Source organism: Ochlerotatus camptorhynchus, unplaced genomic scaffold (genome assembly GCF_037179485.1).
Source record: "Ochlerotatus camptorhynchus isolate MF236.1 unplaced genomic scaffold, CSIRO-AGI_Acam_v1.1 ptg000577l, whole genome shotgun sequence".
Classification (NCBI taxonomy): Eukaryota; Metazoa; Arthropoda; class Insecta; order Diptera; family Culicidae; genus Ochlerotatus; species Ochlerotatus camptorhynchus.
This window is the reverse complement of record NW_027041058.1, coordinates 4550542-4567490: the sequence shown is the minus strand read 5'-3', so window position 1 is coordinate 4567490 and position 16949 is coordinate 4550542. Positions and strand designations below refer to the sequence as shown.

Here is a 16949-nt window from a genome sequence, read left to right as displayed (position 1 = left end):
ACTATGTATTATTTGCATATCAAGGAACATACCTGACCGGGACCGGGGCAGGTTGGGAACCTCTGTTCAATTTTATTAAAATACTAGTTAACCGTTTGAATGCAGAACTTTTATTGAACATCACATCAAATATGCATACGAGTTTATTACAGCAGAAAGTATAAGGTCTTAAAATAAAAACACACAAACCGACCCACACGACTACGAAACATTATCCAGAATGGTAATAATACCGCAGGCAATCCGTGCCCCCACGGTGTCCTCCTCGCCCTGGAACGATACGGGATTGTTGATCGACAGATCCGGGAAACGATAGATCTCCGACGGTTTCTCGTGAATCACAATCGCCCTTCCGACGATTCCGGCGAAACCGAACAAATTGATGTAGGGACTGTGGAAATCGATCATGGCATTGCCGTCGTCCTTGACTTCGATGTTACCAATCTACGGTCGAAAACAAAGATATCCATGACTAACAAGCATTCTTTGACACTTAAAGCACAATACTAACGATACTGCTCCGGAAATGCGGTCCGGTCGATTTGCAGCCTTCCCTCATGTCGCCGAAAGCGTGCACGTGGACGGCATGCTTGCCCACCGGAAGCCCGGTCGCGTTGATGGTCGTTTCCACGTGGCCTGGAGCCCACTGTTTGAATGTGATTGTTCCCATAATTTGCTGTTCCGGGTTGTCCGCTACCAGCGTGGCACCTGCTTTCCACGATGGTTCGGGCTGGAATCAGTTAAAAATTAAGTAGATAAATTCGGAAATTAGAAAGCGTTGAAATGAAATGAATGAAAGAAGGTTTAGAAAATACTAGACTTTCTCAACTCTCGGAACTGATGTTTTTGAACAGGTAGGTAATTGTTTTACGGATGTAAAGCGCTGCCAATTTAGAATCGGTACCCTTCTTTTTGTCCTTGTGATTGCTTCTGGAAGCTTAAAGTTTTTGTTTTCTTGAATTATCACGCGATGTAAAGGGCGAACACGAAATTATTGCGACACCGAAAATGTCATGCCAATTTTCTTATAATGTTTAGAATCAAACCAAAATTTTAGGGTAGTTTTATACATATATTTACTTCAAAAATCAAAAGAAAAGTTAATCGATGGAGCCTTGAGTGTAAAATTGAACGCATTTTCGCTTGATGCCCTCCATCAAAGTCTTTACAGTGTCATCCGGTACCAGTTTCTCAGTTTTTTTTCCCATTTTCTTAACATGTCCTTCTCGTCTTTGACTGTCTTCTTGCTCTTCCGAAGTTCCCGCTTCATTATTGCCCAGTACTGCTCCACCGGGCGCAGCTCCGGACAGTTTGGCGGATTCATGTCCTTTGGAACAAAATGGACAGAATTGGCCTCATACCACTCCAGGACACTTTTAGAATAGTGGCATGATGCCAAATCTGGCCAAAATAGCGGAGCTTCGTCGTGCTGCTGCAAGAACGGCAAAAGGCGCTTCTCGAGGCACTCAGATTTGTAGATCTCGCCATTTACTGTGCCCTTTGTCACGAAAGGCTCACTCCTCAGTCCGCAAGAGCAGATGGCCTGCCAAATGAGATATTTGGAGGCGAACTTCAACATTTTCTTCTTCTTAAATTTGTCGTCCACATCGAACTTGCTCTTGCCGGTGAAAAACTCCAACCCCGGAATTTGCTTAAAATCGGCTTTTATATACGTTTCGTCGTCCATCACACAGCAGCCATATTTTGTCAGCATCTTCTCGTAGAGCTTCCGTGCCCGAGTTTTAGCCATCGATTGTTGCCGCTCATCGCGGTTTGGGAAGTTCTGTACCTTTTATGTATGTAGTCCCGCTCTCTTCTTTGCATTCTGGACGTAGCTCTGCGACATGCCGATCTTTTTAGCCAAATCACGGCTTGAGACGTTGGGATTTGCTTTAATCATCCGCTTCACCTTTCCCTCCGTCTTTTTGTTCTCCGGTCCCGGTTTTCTTCCAGCTTCTTTGCCGTGGTCCAACGTCAACCGCTCCTGAAACCGCTTCAACACTCTGGAGACGGTTGAATGGTGAATGTTCAACATTTTTCCCAACTGCCAGGTTGCGACAGGTCAGGAAATTCCAGGTGTTTGGAAAGAATTTGTTCTCTCAACTCGCGTTGGTTCACCTCCATTTTCGTTGAATCGAAAAACACGACTTCGAGTTTGACAGCATGTACACAATACACATCAATGAGAAAGTGTGCAAAATTTGGTTGATTTTTACCCAATGGTAAAAAAGTTATGCCCTGTTGAATGTGTCGCAATAATTTCGTGTTCGCCCTTTAAGAAAAGGGAAGAGAAATAATTCTGCACACAAGATATGAAAATCCGACATGGTCGGGTACGAGGATCTCAAATGAGCTAAAATAGCCAAAACCACCGTCTGTGCAGTGCTGAAGAGTTTCAAGGAACGTTTATCTGTTTTCCGGAAGGTGCAATCAAGGCTTCGAAGCGGTGCAGTCAGAACGTCATGAAGGCTTTCAAAGTCCTAATCCAGGATTTTCGGACGTGGATGTTGGCCAACAAACTTGGTGCTGTTCGCAGTACAGTTCCGAATAGACGCGTTCGGGAAGGTTTCTTCAAGTATCGGGCTATTACCGGTGCTTACCAAATTCAACGGATCCTTATGGACGATGAAACGTTGGACTTCAAACAGCTTCCGGGACAGAAGTTTTATGTTGGGTCGCGGAGACGTTCCCAAGAAATATAAATTTGTTATTGCGGACAAGTTTGCCGGTAAGCTGATGGTCTGTCCGGTAAGCTTGACCAGCAGCTTGTGCAGAAGTTTATGGCAGTACCCATATTGTATCTTTAAACTACAATAAATACATAACATTTTCTTCAAATAACGTTTTATTCTAAACCAAACAGATTGGGGGTTATTCCGAGAGTCGGAGTGACTTTTGTCACTAGTGAAGTGAGAAAAGTCACGTCGTGGAGACATGACTCCCTGTGCAAATCAACCGGAAATTCACGTCACCCCGACGTGACTTTTCTCACTTCACTAGTGACAAAAGTCACTTCGACTCTCGGAATAACCCCCAATGTGTCAAGTCCAAGATCGTGATAATTTTCATTGATGATCCCAGTGAGAATCCCTATCTATGTCCAAGCCTTAAATGCGTCATGTTTCGTTTACTTTGTAATTTCAAAAGTGTTTGCATTTGGAATATTATTATTAACTTTAGAATCTTGAATATTGGGCCTTATTACGGGTGTCACTACACGGTGATAACGAAATGATACTCAGAATAAGAGCCGTGATTCCCGTACAAATCAAATGGAAATCACTTCACCGTGACGACAAGTGGCAAGTTTTCACCGTGAAGTGACATCCGTAATAAGCCCCATTGCCTCAGAATCTAGAAAATTTCTTCATGTCTGGGATATTCAATTTACGTCTAGCGTATAGAGGATTTTCTTAATAGGGGAAAAGTTGGCTTCGGCAATACCTTAACCTATTATCGTCAGGGGGGTAAACAACGTCCTTGAGAGCTCAATTTTGGCATGTGGATACATTGTGTTTCAGAGCAACTATTGGCCAAATTTGAGTGCTCTAGGACTTTGTTTACCCCCATGACGATAATAGGTTAAGGTATTGCCGAAGCCAACATTTCCCCTATCAGCAAAAATAAATCCTCCAGAAAAGTCAAGTAAATTCCCTCCAAAAAATTCTAAAAATTCACTGCGATTTAGCTTTGTATTCTGCGAGAAGTAGCATTAATTCATCTCTATAATTTTCTTAAATATCCTCAGAAATCTCTTGGTATGTTCTTAAGATTTTGTTTCATCTCAGAATTCCATGAGAATTTTCCAGAGAATTCCCTTCAAGTTATTCTCAAATTGTCTTTAAAATATTTCTTAGAATTTTCTTTAAACTCAGCTTAGGATTTCCTTGGAAGTTTCTTCAGAATCCTCTGCAACACTACTCAAAATTTATTCGGAAATATAACTCAACATTTTCCGGTGAATTATCCTCGTAGGAACCCTTCTGGAAATTGCTTGGAAATCCTTCAAAAAACCTCTCTTCGGTTTTTTTTAGCTATATTTAGAATCAGACTCCTTTGGTATTTTTATGGATATTCCCCAAGGGGTTCCGCACACCAAACTTGGGTCATTTTTTTCAGTGTGCCGATTGTGCCGATCATGTAGCAAGCTGCGCTTTTTTTATACGTATAAAATACGTATATTATGGAATATTTGGCTGCACGGTATTTCTGACAGCTTGAATGTTTTGGTTTGCAATTGCAATCGATAACATCGTCCTAGGGACAACCAAAGAGGAATGCTGGCGCCAGACACAACAAAGAAAAAAAGTCGGAGAGCAACCGGAAGCGTCCCGCATCGAAAACTGTTGGATGAGATTGTTGGATGCCCGAAAATGTCGAATATCGTGCTCAATAAGGTTTCCTTCTATCGACGAATAAAACGCCTCTACGCCAACTGCAGACCTGGCTGCTACGATACGAGCTGACCGATATCTGAAAATCCGCCGATATTAATTATAGGCAAATCACCCACGGCGCAGCTAATCAATGTACAACTTACCCGTGCAGCAGCTTGAATCCAAATGACCGTTCACCAACTGTCAGGAAATGTGTATGAAAAGTCATGACCTACCTAGTTGTTATCCATCTCATATCTTCCCTCTCCTTCGATATAAAAGTTATAAAAGTTTTTTTTTTTAACAATAAAGGGTGTCCACGATGAAATTGCCACACTATGAAATTGCTCTAACTTTTTAACCGTTGGGTAGAATTTAATGAAAATTTGGGTGGATTTAGTTCATAGTGCATTATTTACATCCTGCAAGTTTTAAAGTCCTGTGATCAAAACTCGCGGAAATGGAGTCGAAAGAACAGCTCGTGCGTGATAAAATCTTGCGCATTCATCACGAGAACAAGGATCTCTCGCATCGTTCCATCGCTAAAACGTTGGGAATCGCGAATTCCACGGTGTCGCGAGTGATTAAGCGGTTCGAGGAACGGTTGACCACCGATCGGAAGCCCAGAAGTGAAGGAAAAAGTATTCCGTACAACACCAAAAATCACAACCGCGTAGTTGGGGCCTTCAACCGAAATCCGAACGCCTCCGTTAGGGATGTGGCTAAGAAGCTGCACCTAAGCCGAAGTTTTGTCCAGAAGGCCAAAACTAAGGCTGGGCTTCGAACGTTCAAGGTACAAAAGGCCCCTAATCGCGACGAGAAGCAGAACAAGTCCGCCAAAACCCGTGCCAGGAAGTTGTACCTCAACATGCTGACGAAAGTTGAATGCTGCATCATGGACGACGAAACATATGTGAAGGCCGATTTCAAACAGATCCCCGGCAACCTGTTTTTCACGGCCAAGGATAAGTTCAGCGTTCCGGAGCATGTCCGCACTCAGAAGATGTCCAAATTTGCGAAGAAATTCCTGGTTTGGCAAGCCATCTGCACGTGCGGGAAGCGGAGTGCACCTTTCGTGACCCAGGACACGATGAACGGACAGGTGTACATAAAAGAGTGCCTCCAGAAGCGGCTGCTTCCTCTCCTGAAGGCCCACAACGTCCCAACAATCTTCTGGCCGGATTTGGCCTCATGACACTACTCCAAGGACGTGCTGAAGTGGTATGCGGACAATAAGGTCAATTTCGTGCCGAAAATGTTCAACCCTCCCAACACTCCGGAGCTCCGCCCCATCAAGAAGTACTGGGCGATTATGAAGCAGCACCTTCTTAAACGACCTAAGGTAGTGAAGACAGTCGAGGAACTGAAGAAAGTATGGGTTTACATGCAAAAAACGGTTGATTCACAGGTTGTGCAGAATCTTATGGCCGGGGTTAAGGCCAAGGTGCGGGCATTTGCATATGGACTGTAAATAAAATACGAGTAAAATGGTAAAATGAAGTTTAATAGTTATTTCTCAATCCCTGAAAATTTGATGGCAATCGGATGAAAACTCGAATTTTGCGAATCAATTTTGTGTGTGGCAATTTCATCCTGGACACCCTTTAATTAATGATAATGAATTACTTAGGCTCTGAACCATTTGGTGGATTATTTTAACTTTTGGTTAAAATTTGACAGATGAAAAGTTATCGATTAACCCTGCTATCCGAGCATGGTTATTTCTGACAGACAAGAAGTTAAATTTTGACAACCGTGGCTCGAAAACCGGTCGATCGACAGCACGGGGATTTTCGAGCATAGAAAATAACTTTCGAAATGTCACTTTTAACCACGAGTTAAATTTAACTCGGCAAATGGTTCACAGCCTTAATGCTGTCAGTTTTAATTTCACTATTATCATGGCGCACCCGCCTTTCTATTGGCATAATGTTAATTTAAAAAAATGTATGGAGAGTTGGTTTTATTTCCATTTTTTTTTTGCGTAATCAGAGAAAACAATATGTTGTAGATGTATTCCGCAAAAATTTACTGAACAACCAGTGTCAATTTTTACATTATAACCAGTATTTCCCATTTTTTTCTTCATATAAGCAAAAATATCGACGGCATTGGTTGCGTCTAGAATTAAATCTCACTTTGACGTTAATCGACTGGTGATTTTCACAGTAGTCTGGAACCAGATCACAGTATCTGCTGTTCGACTCGGACAATTTCTGCAGCAAAAACGCAATCATTGTTGGACAGCGATTCTGCTGTTCGTCTGCCTCTTGCTGTTTAACTAGCTCCTCAATGCGAGCTTCGTACATCTTTTCGGCATCAATGTCATCGTCGCTTCCGCAAGCACGTGTGTACGTACGAATCCTTGGAATGGATCGACGAGGTCGTAATGTCCCGAATCGGCAAACGAGCTCTGAATCTCCGAGGTGGACATCTTGTTCATGAACTGCACCGTTACGGCGTCACTGGAGTTTGAACGTTCCTCCGGGGAACTGAGCGATGCCTTGAAGAGCCGCAGCTCAACAACCTCTTTGGCAAGTCTTAGAATTTCAGTATCACGCTGTTCCAGGTCTGTGCGAGCCTGCGAGAGCAGCTCTTCAGTCGTCTGATCTGGCGCAGAACCCGCTAGGTCGGGGTAAGGTAGTCCTCACCCGTCTGTCCGGCATGGCTCGAGCAATATACTATTTCTGTGGCCTTGCCACTGAGAGGGGATGATTTTTTTTGCAAATCCGTCCTCACTCGTTTTCTCAGCACGGCCTTCCCGGTCGCGTTCTTATCCTGTGGCCGTGCCACCACGAGGAGACGATTTTTTTATATTGCAAATCCGTCCTCACTCGTTTTCTCAGAACGACCGTCCCGGTCCCGTTCTCTCCTGTGGCTTTGCCACGGCTAGGAGACGATTTTTGCAAATCCGTCCTCACTCGCATTCAGAACGGCCGTCCCAGTCGCGTTCAGATTTCCTTGCAAGTGGGTGATTTGCCCTTTATTACCTATCGGGGATCTTCAAGATTCCAGGATTGTCTCCTGGCAAGATCGCCAGAAATGTGACAATCCGTCGATATTAATTATGGGCAAATCATCCACAGCTAATCAATGTCCAACTTACCATTGCAGCAGATTGAATCCAAATGACCTTTCACCAACTGTCAGGAAATGTGTGTGAAAAGTCATGACCTACCTAGTTGTTATCCATCTCATACGATACAATTACGGTGCTGTGCGAAAAGTGCATCTTTTTCCTGACCAGCAAGAAGAAGATCACCTTCTTGAAGCACATCGAGAAGGACGGCGAGGAGGGCATTTCGTCGGTGAAACTGTTGGTTCGGGATAAGAACGACAAAGGCAAGACCAATTTTTAAAAGCTGTTGGAGGCGATGAAGGGATACAAGGACGGCAAAACGTTGGCAAGGACAACTTCCCGGGTGAATTCTGTTAATCGTGGCGAACCTTCGTCAAGGACAAGAGCTTCGACACGGTGGACATCAGCATCCCAATAGGGTACATCATGTGCTCCAAGGAGGACTCTGAGGTTATCACCATCAAGAGGCCTGCCTGGTGACAGTAGACGTATTCAACAAATAGGGGAATTTACGTATTCTCGACAACCTAAGCAGCGACCTTCTTTCTATAGCCTTTTTCTCTATGGAACGCACACATATGCAGTATTGATTTGTTTACAATCTTTTGCTGCCAGCTGCTCTAAGAATTTCAGTCGAAAGAATTGTCAAAAACTGTTTTGAAACGCTTTTACAAAGCTGCAATCTTCTCTAGTGAGAGCGAGTATTATCGGCAACCAGTTTTTCTTCGGCAACCGTTCCATTTGAACTGCATGTAAATCTGCTGTTCTATTATCGGCAACTCGAAATCAGCTATAATTTGTAGTGCGTGTGTTTCATTTCAAGAAAACCCTGCTAGATTGCTTTTTCTCAGTGGTAAAAATATAATCAAATTGAAGCTGAAAGCATAAAGAATCGTTTGCATGCATTCAGCGAAGTGTTTTCGTAAGAAAATCCAGTGAAAATAGTGTTTCAATTTGGGTTGCCGAAAATAGTCTGTCATGCCGAATCCGTCATTTCCCCTACCTCAAGGATCACATCCAAAACTGTCGGAGGTTGTCGAACAGGCTCTGACGGACAAAACGTACGTCTCCGGTGTGAATACCAACTAGTCAATTATCCAGTCGGGTGGCAATTACAGCTTGTAATTCAGTGCATTCAGCGACAAGAACTATCTGCTCTTCGGATGGATCATCTGTGTTCTGCGAGTTACAAGTCCTATTGCTCCAATGTCGTCGGAACGTTGCTGGTCAATCCGACGGAAACGATTGAGAAGGAAAACACCTTTCTGCTCAATCTGGAAGAGGAACTGCTGAAGCAGTTTTCTGACGTCGGAATGGATTATGCAAAGAAGAAGGATTCCAAGCTAAGCCGTTCGGTTTTGCCATCGGATTTGAGTTCCGAGTTCCGGTTTAAAAATGGTAAATTAATTAGATTGAGTGGAAGCAATAAAAATTCGGCTCGGTAGTGGCAGAATGTGGCCTTTGAAGGACCCTGCTTTTCAGCAGCAAATCACCAGCACTCGGTAAATTGGTCATCTACCAAACCAAACTCGCTTGAACAATACTGCCTATAATCGCATATCAGTCCCATATGGATTTTCGTCAATTTTGAGATAACAACGCTATCCACTATCAATTGGCATCCACGTTCATATTCCCCCTTATTCTGCGAGTCACGTGACTCTCTGTCACCGGTGAGGTGACAATTGTCACCTCGTGTGAGGTGACTCTCCATGTAAATCAAATGGAAAGTCACACGGATAGAAATCTCCTTATACCTTTTGGCAAATTTCCATTGCTGATTATTCATAAAATGTATAAGTCAACTAATAAGCAGACGCCTTGCAAAAAGTTAATAAAGATCATGTGTCAAATGAAATGTATAAGCGGTCACACATACCTTTTATGCATTCTAATAGGACCTATGTGGTTTGTCTTATGGAATGTATAAGGCTGATGCTTTGGCAAAAATGTATAAGTGAAACACATGAATTGAATAATTGATTTTCGTTTCGTGCACCTCACCGGTGAGAGAGAGTCACGTGACTTGCAGAATAGGGGGGATTATGTCATAAAACTATGGACTTTGATCATGAAAAATGTGAAAACAACATCAGGTCAGTTTGTCCCATCAAGCAAAATAATCGCATATCAGTCCCATCCTAAAATTTAATCGCCCTTAGTTCAAGCTAAAGATCTGCTTTTTGAATAGCCATATATTTCGTTGATATAACAAAATATGCAAGCTTCATTGCAACAGATTTTAACTTTAAAAAATTATCAATTGATTTACTATTATTTATCAAATATTTACATGGGGATTGCACTTCGTAACTTCGACTGCCATTTTCTCAATGCCTACTTTTTCCATATGGGACTGATATGGGATTATAGGCAGAATACAAAGAGATAAACTAGCCTTCGGCTAAAAATCTGTATAATAAAGGATAAAAAAAGCTTGAACAATACTGAACTACTTTTCACGGCACAATCACACGGAATTTTTATTGCTTTTCACTCAACCTAATTAACTTACAGTTTTTTTTATTTAGGTTACAAAAATCGAAATCCATTTATTCCATTTTCTATAAGATGACACATATCCGAAAATAAAACTTCTCTTTTACTTAATTCTAATTTAAACAGAAATCTCACTTCAAATTTACATACGTCGCATCGGTGGTAAGGCCACAGTTGTTACCCTTCACCTTTGCCCCAGTAGTTGGACCAGAAGTTCTTTGAGTTTTCCGTATCCAACCGCCACCACTGCATGATCCAATCCATCCAAATTGTTCTTGCATTCCGGTTCGTAGTACACTCCATTTGCGAAGTAGCTGAAAGACTTGTGACCGACATCGATAGCAATCGACAGCCCTCGGAAGCCTACATTTCGAATTTAAATGTGAACCGAGAAATGAATTACTGGGTTGAGTTCCTCTAGTACATTCAATTAGAGAATGTTTCAGAAATACACAGTCAAACAGCACATAATGTTGTGAATAACTTCAATGACAGTGTCCAGCAGTGCTCCCATTTTATGTAATTGACAATTCAATGCCTACGAGATTGTGCCGAAGGTGTGTCGATAGATGTGCTCAAGCTGTGCCGAATCTTCTTTCGACACACTGTGCTGAGTGACTTAACCCTTGATATTAAAATTCTCTCTGAAGTTTCTTAAAATTTGCTTTAGAATTCCCTGGAATTCTATTCACAGTCCGGATAAAAGTCTCTTCAAAACTACCTTGAAATTTACTTGTAGTTCTCCTTACGAGTTGCTCGAAAAACTTATCAAAATTACCTTGCACTTCTAGTCAAATTCAATTGGAATTAGCTTCAGATTTTTTTTAAAGAATTATTCCTGGAATTCCTCTACAGTTGGGGGAGGTTGTTCATTGAAACTTCCGGTCCGCTTCGTAGCATAGTGCTTACTAAGAGGTGCCAGGTGGTAACCCACTGATTACCTGACGATCGGCCAAATTTGGAAGACGTCTGCATTGAATTGTCTCACATTGTAATATTCCGCCCACTAATGTCACAATCAATTGCGAGTAGCTGAGCGGAATGGAGACAAGGAAAGCATTTGGTACAGGACCAAGTCTCTCCCGGCTGGCGCCAAAACAATGAACCTGGAAGCAACTGGATCAAGTTGTCATGGGGCACGAAATGATCCTGTTGCATGGCTTGGAGCTGTTGCAATCGAGGAAGGGGGGTTGGTGCTAATGTTTAATTTGTTTTTGTATAATTTCAGGTGTTAAGGTGGTTCGCTGCCTCTGGATAGTGGGTTTGACGGTGGTTCAGCAAGAATAATATTGAGACATACGCGAATGCAACAAACGTGTCAAATTAACTGCATTGGTAACGAAAACACAGAGGAGCGTACACCAGATATCACACACTAAGGTGATGGTAATAAGGTCGGTGATAATATGACATTTACACAAAAGCGGAAATCAAATCGGATTGGTCAACGTACCAAAATTCGAAACTTCGATTAAAACGTGGAATCTGTGCAGCACCAGTGGAGAACACTCAAAAGCTGCAGGTCTCATCAACCGCTGCCTGCGGTGTATAACTTGTGGCTGGTGGCCTCACAAATGGATCTCAGATGTAAATGTCATCAGATGCCGATAGCAATAGAAATTAAGTCTGCAGGCAAGCGCTTGATTATGAATTAAATCCGCCAGAACATCGCAGCAAAGGCAAATACTAAGGCGGCGGAGCGTCAACAAGGAAATTAAGCATGCCGATAGGAATTTGACCTGGGCCCAGGTCAAGCAGCTGCCCAGAATGGAAGTCTTTCACGTTGGCCCTGTGCACCTCTGGAGGTTCCCAGGTATTTGAGTACGAGGACGATGGACGTTGCCCCTTGGAACGGAATGAAAGCGAACAAACCTGATGTTGCACAACAAGCCGGCGTGTTTTTTTTTCAGCAAGACAACAAAATCCTCTATCTCTCTTCTTTATTCTTTTAATCTCTTACTATCCCTTAAAGAGATGAACTAGCCTCAGGCTAAAAATCTCTAAAATAAAGATTAAAAAAAAAAAAATCTTACTATCCCCTAATCGGACGCTAGTGGGACTAAAAAGCCTGCTAGTGAAAGGAAAGTCGTTATGCTATACGGTCTAGCATAGGCCACGACTAAATTTCCGTAGGTTCATGCCTGGCTTAAGTGCAGATCGGTAGGCAGCAGCCTGCCAGGGTGTGAACTGAGCAATAACAATAACAATATTCCTGGAATTCCTCTACAGTTCTCTTCAAATTCATTTAGCATTCTCATCAAAATTCTTTAGACGTTTCTTCAAAGAAGCAGAACTCTAAAATGTTTTCTAATTCCGAGGGGAGTGACTCTATCTGCGATGCAGAAAAGATTTTGTTTTGCTGTGGTTAGAAAGAGAATACTATAGAGAACATGAATACGAAATAAAAATCGAATTTGCTGTAAACATAGTTACGTTGGACACCCTATAATTACCACAAACGCGATTTTCGGTACGAGATGTCCACGTTTCATCCATTTATTAGATTTTGAAACATCGCGTTTAAATCCTCGATTTAAACAGGCCCGATGTTTTCTGAATCATCTTGCCCCTTAAATGCTGCACATTAGGCCTGGCCGTTTTGGTATGTGTCACGTATCTTCGATGTGAAACATATATCATATAGACAAGAACAATGATGGAGGTATATTAATCATTTTCCAGGATGCTTTCAAGAACTCACTGGGTTGGTGTTAGATTAGCTTAGGTTAGATTAGCTTAGATTAGATTTTCTGTCACAAATGTGTTTTTTTAAATTGAAGTCTGAAATAATCAGTCTGTTGCAATTGTGATTTGGCTTAGCTTTCCGAATGTAATAGAAATTTGAAATGAATTAGCAGTTTCAAACTATTTTCTGAGCTGTAAATTCGTGGCGCGGAATTGACGGATTCAAAAGGGGGATTTCTGCAACAGCCCTGCAAATGAAACAAGGTTGCGCTCCAAACAGCGGATGATGACCGCTTCAGACAGGGATGGCTCGCTCTTTGGATCATCGTCTAATACATTTTAATATGGAAAGCTAATGTTAAGTCCAATTAAATTTTCAGTTAATTCATTTTAAAAAAAGATAGATTATTGCTAGCATTTTCGTTATCAAACTTCAATACTTTCGTACCATTGAGCCACACTGCGTGTTTTCACTGAAGATTCACTAGAGTGCGCTTTCGGGCGCACCTTCGGTGAAAACATAGAGTGTGGCTCCATGGTGCAAAAATTTTGAAGTTTGATCTGGAGAATACTAGCATTGATCTAACTTTTTTAAGATTCATTAACTTAAAATACACTTAAATTTAACGTTAGTTTCCTAAATTAAAAAAAAATAATGTTCGATGGATGATTCAAGGAGCGATCCATTCGTCAGGATCATGAAATGAATTTATCCCAAATATAAGCGAATTTCCGATTGACGCTAATAGACTAGACACGTACAATGGGGTAAGATGGACCCCCTGGGCAAAATGACTTTTTAGCGTTTAAGATCTCTTTTTCGAGAATCTTTCAAGGAAAATGGCTTCTTCAGTGTCTGAACTAGCAATATAATAGTATTCAAAATCATCTTCCCCCGGAGGTTGCATCCCTTATCGTTTAACTCACGATGAGTTTGTTCAACTAGATATGTGGTTCTAATTGCCCATGATGACTTTCACGTGTTCGTGAACTTTGTATCATGCTGGAGGAGAAGACCACATGGGTGTTCCGTTCCGGCTTCGAAATGCGCACGGTGATCATCGTTGATCTTGCCGGGTGCGTGGCAGCAAATCGCAAAACAACGAAACAATGCACTTTTCGCAGAATTTTCTCACAATCACTTGAATCTAGGTATCACGTCACTACTGACTAGGTGGTGTAAATAAGGCAATCATGCATTATCAAGCATGCGGAGATAGTAAATCTTCCCCCGTTGAAGGTCCACCTTGACTGGCTTTGTGTAAATTAATGGTTACAGGTGTCTGAATTGGGACTGATCTCCTGTCTTATTTTTTTTTGTGGCTACATATTCTTACTCGGGGTAGAATCTCGATCCCTCGGAATCCACCGGGACCGAGCGGTCCCAATCCTCCCGGACCTGGGCCTAGTCCTAGTAGTCGGGGTGTAATGAACTCGACATCATCGGTTATAGCACGGGTAATTTTCGCGGCCGATGAAACGGAACAAACGAGCAACAGTACTGCAACTACCAGCTTCAACGGAGAGCATTTTCTTCCACCGTTCGCCGCCATGATGCTTCGAGCGGGAAAATGGAAAAACCACGCGGATCGGATCGTATTTACTAACGTACGTACTAACGCGATGTTGCGCGATTAATGATTTAAACAAGACTAAACGATCGCATCTGCCGGGGGGTTGTATTAATAAGCTTTCGGTGGGAAATTGTCGACTGGGCGGCTGGGAGATGCATCGTCAGTACCTTGGCCAGCAGGTAGGTAGATTGACTATTTAAAATGAAAACTAACTTCTCGCTAAAACAATATCCACTGTACATTAAGCCATTAGCCATGATATGTTCGATGGAAAATACTTCACAAAATCATAGAGCATGGCCTACTTAATAATGGAACAACATCATTTGGGTCTATTTGGGATTTGGATTAACGGATTTGAAAACGGTTTTCACTCAAGTGCATACTATTCCTTATATTATAAGAAAACAAATCATTCGTCGCGACTTCGAAGAAATTATCGAACTTAGCTGCCGTTTTGATGACTGTACATTTTACCTTCAGTTTCCTCTTCATAATTACCCAGTATGTATGTGATTTTTATTGGGCCTGAACTGGGGACCATTGGGCGGATTGAGGGTTTCCCGGCTGTAATGACAACTCGCAAGATTCGGAAAAAATGTCACCGGACCATCATGTGACTGGATGAAGGGCAGAATTCGCTTCTGGAGACATTCGGCTTTGTAAACCTTCGAGTTCATCATTTTCTCAGTGACGGAAACCTTTGTCTTTTGGCCGCAGCTGCAAATTCCCTGCCAGATCACATATTTGCGTGTGAATTTATCCGCAAAACAAATTTGAATCTTCCAGGGACACCTCCTCGAGCCTTCGCCTTGTAAAAGTTTTGGTCCTGGAAGCTGTCCGAAGTCGGTCTTTACATAGGTTTCATCATCCACCTACCGAACTTGGTCAGCAGGTTTTATACAGCTTTCGAGCACGGGTTCTAGCTACGGTATTCTGCTTGAGTGATCGGTTTTGTATGCCTGTAAGCCTTCGCGGTAGCGAATTCGCTGCACTGTACTACACACAGAGTTTAGACTACCGGAGTCGGTAAAATTTTACTGGGTTTTCAAACAGCAGAGTTTTCAGTTATCAATTGAGTACTGTTTGATTTAACTGAAAACTCCGCAAATCGCAGAATCTCTGAAATGTCAGAAATTACCGTTTTAGTCAGTAGAATAATTGCTGTCTTTGTCAATAATTTATTTGGTTCAGTAAATTAATGAATATTTTGGATACATTTTGAACGATTTTTATTCCGGAACTGAGGTTAACATGTTTAGTGGTAGTGGTAGTAGCCGTGATTCTGAACTAGTTCTGGTTGAGCGGTCAGCGCTTCCTGATGATTCAACCGGATTGTGGCTCTCTCGGTGTGCTGGATTGCGTGCCGAAGTCTGGAGCTCTATAAGGCAATTGTATTGAATGGTTTTGCTTCAAAATCGAACATCTGGAAGTCGATGCAGAAGTGCATAAACTGTCCAATTTTGTCGCAGTTTCTGCACTTCTGCATCGACTTCCAGATGTTTCATTTATTTTCACAATGGTTTGCTTCTTCACGCGGATATTTCCGTTGTCAAGTCAGCGAGGTAGAATGGAGGAAGATAGCGTATGTAATTTGATTTACTGGTATGATCAGCAATTTTCAGTAAATTTCAGTAAAAAACAATGAATACTGAAAACTCGGTACTCCCTTTTACTGAGCTGAGTGATCGGTATTTTTTGTGATTTACAGTTCGAAAACTGTAAAAAAGACTGTAATTATCACTCAAATCGCGATCGGACATACCGGGGTTGCTTCTGATGGACCTCACGACCTTTCCATGGAGCTGACGATTGGCGGTTCCACTTCGGCGTTTACTTTGAGGCTTCCGATTTGTCGTCAAGGTTTTCCTGTGCGTTTTGGGCACGTGCCATACGGTGTTGCCAGCTTGGACGTGGACCACGATGAATGTTCTACACGCTAAGAAAAAAGTACCCAAAAGTAAGGTCTATTCACTCATCTGGGCACTATAGTGCAGGAACCCAAAAGTAGGTTAAGCGGGTCAAAGTATTTTTAATTTACTTGTGAGCAATTCGTATGGAAATTTTCTCTAGCTTTCTTCCCAAAAGTAAGTTAATTGTACCCAAAAGAAGGTAAATATGATTATACTCAACGTTAGGTTCCCACACTTAACAACCCCTGTTGGGTGGTTTTGTTCCTCCGTTTTTGCCAACATTAGAAGGAGAAAAGGAGACAAACTAGTCAAAAGTAGGTAAAAGTGAACTGACCGTCAGTGGGTTGGGGAAAGTTTCCTCTATCCGATGATGCTGTTAATTTGCATTCGGTTGGCGATGAAAGAACCACAGACAAACAGACGTAACTCTTTGAAAAAGTTATCCTTGAAAACATAGTATCTCAAAACATAGAAGCTCAGTAACGACATCTCTCGGGCTTCTCGCGGAAAACAAGCTAGCTCGCTAACTCGCAAACAATATTGCATTAAAGTTCTATAGAATATATAGAAACCAGCGTTGCCAGATTGTTTTCAAGCTTATCGGTATCAAATGTTTAAAAAATCGGTATTCATCGGTATTCACTATTTTAATTCGTTTTATATTGTTGCCTTTTTGTAGGCGGAAATTCAAACCTTTGGACTAAGAACGAAGTAGTAAGTCGGAAGAAATTTCCGGGAAGTTTGCAGGAAATTCTTAGAAAAACATCCGATGAGGATCTTCCAAGACAAATATTGAGAAACTTCTGACGAAAACTTTAGAAAC

The 16949-nt window shown here is 42.0% G+C and overlaps 1 protein-coding gene across 1 annotated transcript; it reads right to left on the bottom strand.

Moving 5' to 3' along the window:
- Positions 1–168: 168 nt before the first annotated feature.
- Sodq (Sodesque) lies at positions 169–14263 on the bottom strand. The gene is made up of 3 exons (XM_065236824.1): positions 13977–14263; positions 512–730; positions 169–444 (listed from the first exon to the last, which is right to left on the bottom strand). The coding sequence occupies exons 1-3, from the start codon at positions 14190–14192 to the stop codon at positions 202–204; spliced, it is 678 nt and encodes a 225-aa protein (XP_065092896.1). The 5' UTR covers positions 14193–14263; the 3' UTR covers positions 169–201.
- Between the last annotated feature and the right edge of the window lie 2686 nt (positions 14264–16949).

Coding starts and splice junctions, on each gene's coding strand:
- Sodq (XM_065236824.1), bottom strand. CDS start 14,192: ATGGCGGCGAACGGTGGAAGAAAATGCTCTCCGTTGAAGCTGGTAGTT. Junction 731..13,976: donor GGATCGAGATTCTACCCCGA/GTAAGAATATGT, acceptor AACTGATTCCAG/CCCGAACCATCGTGGAAAGC. Junction 445..511: donor CGCATTTCCGGAGCAGTATC/GTTAGTATTGTG, acceptor TTTCGACCGTAG/ATTGGTAACATCGAAGTCAA.